The 8,108-nt window shown below is 28.7% G+C and overlaps 1 protein-coding gene across 1 annotated transcript; it reads right to left on the reverse strand.

The window, feature by feature from the left end:
• Nucleotides 1–3,368: 3,368 nt before the first annotated feature.
• Nucleotides 3,369–8,108, reverse strand: LOC130820400 (MLP-like protein 34). The gene is made up of 2 exons (XM_057685750.1): nucleotides 7,835–8,108; nucleotides 3,369–3,954 (listed from the first exon to the last, which is right to left on the reverse strand). Exons 1-2 carry the CDS (start codon nucleotides 8,031–8,033, stop codon nucleotides 3,674–3,676), a joined length of 480 nt encoding a protein of 159 aa, XP_057541733.1. The 5' UTR covers nucleotides 8,034–8,108; the 3' UTR covers nucleotides 3,369–3,673.

Raw genomic sequence — 8,108 nt, forward strand, 5'->3', positions numbered from 1 at the left:
TTATTATAATCATAACTCACATTATTTTTTTAATTTTCATTCGTATATTTTATTTATATTACGTTTCCACCAAATTCCTGGGGCAAATATGGTTGGTAAAAGAGATTACATTTATATAGCATGGGTTATAGTACAGTTCTGCCATCAAACTCATTAAATTTCAGTCTTAAATAATTTTCTTATCATCTTGGGATCAGGCCTGACTCATTTCTATCGAGTATCGACTCTTTAAGCCCCATCAGCAATAATATGAAGCCCTAATTTCATTAGGGCCCATAATTATTGATTTGAAGTTATTGTATGGATGTTTGTCTTAATTAGCCGCATAGTAAAAAGGACATTACAAATTATTACAAATTGCTATTATTATAAATGTTTCACTTACATAATTTTTACTAATAAAACATAAAAAACAATGAAATTTGAGTTGTATAAGGCAACATTTTCTTTAGAGTTTGCACTGCTCTAATTGAGATCGTCTCATAGTAAGACGGTCTCAATAAAGAATTAGTAATAAATGTATATTACCTTTTAAACTAATAAAAACCAAAAGATTAGAGGGGAATTCTTATTTTAAGAAACAACTCGTTTTGTATGAGACCGTTTCACCATAACACGGGTCCATATGATTAGCTTAGTTTTCCAGTTGATCACTTTAAAATTGTAAGTTATCACTGTAATAAGCTAAATATACATGGATTAGTCTAATAGAGACGGTTACCATGAGATCATCTCATTTAAAAATTGTGTTTAAGAAATAAATTGAAGTATTGTCATTACTCTATTAACCAATCAATAATGAAAAAGAATAACCCAAATATAATTTCCTTTCTTACAAATCAAAAAAAAAAAAAAAAAAGATTAACCAATCAATAAAGAACCATACCAATTACGAAACACTTCTTCATTTATTAATTTGACGCAACGCAAGGGCTTACGCATTGCACGACAAAAACTGTTGAACACGTTTATTATTTCAATTTTCAAGCAACCCACACCGACAATAATTATTTTAATTTAATAATTGTCTTTTTTATTTAATTTGAAGCATATCATTTATATTATAAGGTTGGCAAATATAGTTATCAAATATTTCAATTGCTATTTTATACGAGTAGTTGCTAACGGTGAATTAATACTTAGGATTTACCCGCAGTCAAAATTGTTTTTAAACTTTAACAAATGTTATTTAAAATAATTATTTCTTTTATAATATTTACAAAATTCAATTTTAGATGCTAAAAATTACCACAATATGTTATAATTTAGAGAATGTTTTGACTTTTAAATTATGTTAGATCACTAATTTCACACAATTTTTTAAAAAATTGGAAAGGTTCCTATTAAGTTGGTTACCTGTGATTAAGAATGCATCATTAGACTCTAACTAATTTTAAAGAAAAAAAATTATTTTTAAGTTGCAAAATGATCGAGACATGATTCTTTCTTGCTTGCTTATGTTTTTTTTAGTTCATCAATAAAGCGATAAAATAAAATCATTATATAAAGCAAAAAATATTTACAATTAGTGATGAATATGGCTCGTAAGTTTTGTGGTTGTCGTACAATAAGGAAAAAAACATTCAATGGCTTAAAGGCAAACGTAATATAATAATTATATAAACATTCAACAACAAGCAATAAATAAAACATTAGATTATTAGAACCTTGTTGAATCAAGAGTCAATTTCCATGACCTAAGTGATGGGTTCGATTAGTTCACTTAATTGTCATACTCTATCTTGCACAATTAAGGATGAGGTTTGTGCAAAGGAGTATGAAAGTATATATTTTGGATCATTTGATGAAGTGATCAAGGTGGATGCTTTGGGGTGTCTTAATGAAGGCAAGGCACGAAGGCTGGAAGGTTTGGAAGGTGGCTCGAGTGGTCGAGCATGTAGGGCTCAGTCAAGCCACAAGACAGCAACATTCCAGTAACTTCTGTTCTTCTGCTCGAGTGGTCGAACAGCTGGTGCTCGGGTCGAGCAACCTCCAACTCTTCATCAGACGCGGGTTTCTGTTTTATCCACGTTTTGTATGGGCTTTTAAGCCTTTTGTCCTAGGTTTATCTAATGTGTTTTATGACTATATAAGGAGTCTTAGAGCATTATTAGGGTATTGGGGAGACTAATACAAGTGAGGCAATTAGGGTTTACACCATTAGAGTTCCTTCATCTTTATATTAGGTTCTTTGTGAGAGACCACCATTAAAGGTGAGGTTTTTTACTTTGTGAGTGTGTTCTCAAAGCTTGTGTGACAGTGTGAGGCTTCTCATTGATGTATATTAAAATATTAATGATAGTAAGCATTGTTTGAGGGAGAGGTATCCTTAGATACCTCATATTTCTTGTATATTTGCCATCGTTATTGCTTTTTCTGTTTTAGGTTGTTTTTTTTGCACTTGTTTTGTGTCTGTTTCTTCACTATTGCTATAGCCTATTCACAATAAATCTTAATGGCATCAAAATTACTGCTTTTATTATTATTACACAGAAAATATTATATTTTAAGTGAATTTACTTTTTATAAAAAGTACTGAAGAATTTCATCAAATTGTATAAATTTAGACTAAAACGAAAAGTAAAAAAAATTTCAATAATGGGTTAATATACAAGAAACTGACTTTATCAAAAACAATGTTAGAAACCATTTGAATGAACACCTTAAAATGTTTCAGTAATATGATTAATACACAAGAAACTGATGATTTATGTAGACGGGTTTGGGCTCTTAAATTTCAGTGTTTTTTCAATGATATTCCCAATTTTTTTTAAAAAAAAAAGTTATGATATTAAATGATAACTAGATTATAGCTTTATTATGAATAAACATGTAAGCATATAAGGTGCTTTTATTAATCACAATCAATTTTGGCTTTAATGGCAATCAAATGTAGTCGTTAATGGAGCATGGGGAAAGAGATTATTATAAATTTATGTCAATGTTATGGAAGAATGTTTGTTATAATTATTTCCTCAAGAAGATATACTTAATAAGGGAAATTTCAAGTTCAAGGGTTTTTGCTTAATAATTGATACTATGGTTATAATTTATATTTTAATTAGACGTGATCCGAAGGAAATAATTTTTTTCATTTGTTATAAGAAAAAACAAAATAACTGAAAAATAATAACAAAATTTACTTTTGAAATTAAATAAAGTTTTAATAAAGAATCATTAATCGTGTTAGATAGTCAAATTTTAGACATATAATGTTTAAAATCTTCTATATATGAAGATTGATATCCTCTAGTTTCACATATATGTATCTGCATACTAATAATTTTGTGTATGACACAAGTTTCTATACAAGTTTATAAGAATATTAAAAAAACTTAATTTAAGGTAATTAAACAATAATTAAAAGGAAACAACAAAAATTTTCTTAATTTAATTCATTTAATATTACAAACACACATTAACAAACAAATATCGTCGGTTCATTCATTTTTGATTTATAATCATGCAATAATTTACGCATTTAATCCATTCATGTCATGCATATTTTTTGGTATATAATTACCTTATTTTGTAGTAACACAGAAACGAAAGCTATGATATACTATATTCCTCCATCTTTTTATTCGTTCTAGTTTAACAAACTACATAGGAGTATTTTCGTTAAACTAGAACAAACAAACTGAAACGAAGTAATATGTTAAATTATGAAAATCTAATTTTTGTCTTGGCGATGGTGATGTTCATCAATTCGTTTGGCTGCATCTAGTAATGCATCCATAAGAGTAGATGGCTCAGGAATGCCAGAATGCTTCTTCTCATACTCAAGTGTCCATTTGACTAGGCAAAGTTCATCACCTTCAGATATCACTTGAGAAACAAATACAAAGGAATTATAGTCATCCAATAAATGCCCTTCTATCACTTTGAATCTTATCTTCTTGTTCTTTTCATCCACCATTTCTATTATTTCCTTTGCAACTTGAGGCTTTCCATCTATTTATCACATAATAATTTGATAGAGTCAGAGTCAAAGTCAGAGTCATCAATATATCACACTAATCAAGGTTTGGAGGGCAGAGGCTAGCGGACAGATCATACCCGTATCCCCTTTAAGGAGGGAGCAAGGAGATATACGTGTACTCAATTTATCTTCCTAAAATAGATTCCTGTAAATATAAGACGACTCTTACAGCTTACAACACACATAATAAATCGATAAATTTACAAATCAACAATCATGTAATATAACAATCCCTGGAGATGTTATCCCGGTTGGGTTGGATTAGGTCAAATTGAAATTTAAATGAGGCGGGTCAAAGCCCGTTTAGAATTGACCTGCCCCGACCCATCGAAGAAATTCATTCATTGAACTTTTAGTCCGATTTTGTATCTTGTTGGATAGACCCGCCTATATATTTTCATATCATATAAAACAAATTAAAAAGTGAGAATATTTTTATGTAAATAAGCCCAATAATGATCTAGTTTAACTCGACCCGATCCTTTATATCAAAGCTCAATAATAATCTAACTCATTTATCAACCGACCCATTAATAACCCATTTAAATGTAATCAATCTTTGACTTGTTGGGTCCATTTTCCCCCAAAGAAACCCCTCTAATAACAACCGACACTATAATATAATTTGCTTTTAGTGGGATATATTTAGCGACATTTAATTTAAATGTCGCTACTTCAAATTTCTAATAGTATATATAGATGATTTAGTGACATTTATTACACCTTTTAGTAGCATAACAATAAATCACACTAAAACATTTTGCGACATAGGATCTAGTGACATTTCTTATAAATGTCACTATAAACTATAGTAAAAATTATATGTCACTAAAGACCAAATAAAGTGTCGGTAAATCACTTTATAATGAAATTTAAAATAAAAACCAATAATTATTACACTAAAAATATAAATCAGTGACATTTTTTAATGCGACTAAATTTAATGTCGCAAAAAGTTAAATTTGTTACGATGTGACAACAACTGTTATAGCAAACTAAAGCGGTTTTGGTATCTGTATATGGGTTTAATGGGGTTCAGATGAATCATAAAGGGTAATTTTATATTGTTTAACTTTTAAAAAAACCACTACAACCTTTTAATTTTAAGGGATAATTATTCTAATATGAGATCTAAGTCATTTTAGTGTATTCTTTCACTAATGAAAAAAATGATTAAATTAAAAATAAAATATTTAAAAATAGAAAATACTCCAACTTAATATTTTTGACACGAATTAATAAATATTTTTAACTAAATATTTTTTACATGAATTAATAAATATTTTTAAGTATCAATAATTTCCAACTTAATATAAATATTATATAAACGTTTATTTCATTTATATTTCTCCAATTTTTACGGATTACAGGGTTGGTTGAGTGGAGAAAAAAATAAGCGACAATTGAACGTAGAAGTAGAACCTAAACTTTTTCTCTAGAAAAGTTATAATTACTCTGATTGAGATAAAATATGTGAAATACAAAGCACACTAGGGTTTAAAGTTTCAATCTTTATCTCTATGAATCACCCAAGACCAATGGTAAGGGTGTTCAATGCAATGAAACAAATACTTCAATAATTAGCAATGAGAAACAATAAGAAACAAAGCAAAAACAAAGACACAAAATTTACGAGGTTCACCCCAATGTGGGTTACGTCCTTGGTGGTGGTTAGCTTGCTTGTATTATGTGAAGAAACAATGGAGTTCTCAAGAACTCTTACAAAGAAGTATTACACTTGGAGAAGAGAAAAGAAAGGGTTTGTGTTTGGCTAGGGTTGAGAATAATTTTTCAAGTGAGTGTTGGTACTTTTATTTATACTTGTATGCATATGGGAGTAAAGGAGGAAAGGGCTCAGCCATAAAGATTGGTCGCAGCCTTTTATCGCGAAACAAAACAGTCTCATGCTGCTCTTCGCTCGACTGGTCGAGCCATATGAAGGCTGGTTGAGCGGCAGATCAGGAGGCCACTGGAATGGTCGAGCTGGTTCACTCGATCGAGCAACAGTGTATTCCAGTCGAGCAGCCCTTTAAACACCTCTCTATCATCATCATACGTACATGTACTCTTCCACACATCATTAAGCTCATCATACACCATTGGTGCACTCAAAGTCACACCAAAAAATCCAATAATACACTTCTTGTTTAAGAAATCGTTTATCTTTTACAATATGTTTTAAAAATGAAAATTATAATGTCATACACTCATACTTGATATGATCATTTTTATATCAACCTAAATTATTAGTTTACCATATCATTAAGCATTTATTGTTGTTATATATTCAATTATTAGAGTAATACTTCTATTATTCTTTATGATAGGAATTGGCTATACCAAATTGTTGATCAATATTAATGATAGAAGTAGATCAGACTAATTTGAAATAGACAAAATCAGATTAGGCCATGCAACTAATTGATCATGCTTATAATTTATATATATAAAAATATTAACAATAATAATTCAATCTATCTCTCCTCCATTCATAATAAAAATCAATCTTTTAATATTTTTATGTAATAAAAATAACACTTAGTGTATCGTATGTGTCCGCTGAAAATATAATACCCAAGCTAAAAATTTCTTGTTTTATTCAACGCTATTATAGTTAATAAAACAAGTTAATCTTCATTTTTTTTCAAAAATCTTCATCCTCCGTATATAAACATAAAAAAATAAATAATAAAAGTTCCATCTAGTATTTTTTTGTAATATCACTTAGTGTATTAGTCCACTGGAAATATAATACCCTAACTAAAAAATTCTTGTTTTATTTAACGCTATTTTAGTTAGTAAAACAAGTTAAGCTTCATCTTTTTTCAAAAATTTTCATCCTTTGTATATACAAGAATTTCTAGCCGCTAAAGCGCATAAATTTCATCTAGGTCAGGCTACTCTGTCCCTTATTGTTACAGATATTAATATTTTTCTTCATAACATATTACTATTAGTAACAATCAATTTCAAAATAACGGAGCGAGTTAAGCAACATTGATTTTGGAACATTCCACTAGTTAAATTAGGTACAATTATATTTGCGTGCAGTAGAACAAACAAAAATAAAAGATAAACGAATCCTTTTTAGTATTGGCTACTCATATTGTGGATTACTCCATTTTTCATTAAAGGCAAGTTTATATTGTTTATAGTTATTTATATGAGAAATAAAAGTCAAATTAATAATATAAGGTTATTAAAATTTAAAATTCGGAGAATATTATGATTGTAAAGGGTAAGAAATAATTGTAAAGTAATAAAAATAAGGAAATTATAAAAATTAGTCCCTTCATTTCAGGATATATAAATATATTTACCCTAATATGAAATACTCCCTTCAGTTCCAAAATAAGGTTGATCATTTTTCATTTCATTCACTTTCTTTAGATTATTATATTCTTTATTATTTATACATCCTCCCTTTCAAATTAATTATCTCTACTTAATACTATATGTTTACTTGTATAATTTGACTCTTATTTTACCTTTTAATATTTACTCTTAGTACAAGGCTACTAGCAAGTTTTATCAATAAAATAAGATTTACTCTAGTGGAATGGCGGCAAATATTTCCCTACTTTTCTTTCAAAATAAGATTGATCATCTGCATCATACCATTTTATTCTATTTATTTATCTTTCTTCTCAAATTAATTCACCTCTATCTGTCTTTTTTTAAATAATTTAACTTTTATTCTCTCTTTAAATATTTACTTTCAATAAAAGCATTTCGTATTTCGTAATATTGAAAATAAAAGGTTATCAAAATTTTAAGTTGATACATAATAATAAACAAATCATCTTCATAATAAATGATGGTGGAAAACATAAAAAGAGAGCATTAAATTACCAAGAGTATACTTCCAATAAATGATGGATCCAGGAGTACCATAAGCACCATCGTGCAAATCACAAGCTTGGACAAACTCAGGATGAATGTTGCTAATTTCATGTGGTTTTTCTTGGTAAAGTTCATGAAATGCTTCAGCTGCACCAACTCTTAATTCTATTTCACCTTCTAGCTTACGTTTTAGACCAGTTGAAGCCATTCTTATATACTCTAACTTTACGAGTTTAGAATGTGATTGTGTAAAAAAGCTTGAGAAATGATATCTAAGCAACTA

Source organism: Amaranthus tricolor, chromosome 8 (assembly GCF_026212465.1).
Source record: "Amaranthus tricolor cultivar Red isolate AtriRed21 chromosome 8, ASM2621246v1, whole genome shotgun sequence".
Classification (NCBI taxonomy): Eukaryota; Viridiplantae; Streptophyta; class Magnoliopsida; order Caryophyllales; family Amaranthaceae; genus Amaranthus; species Amaranthus tricolor.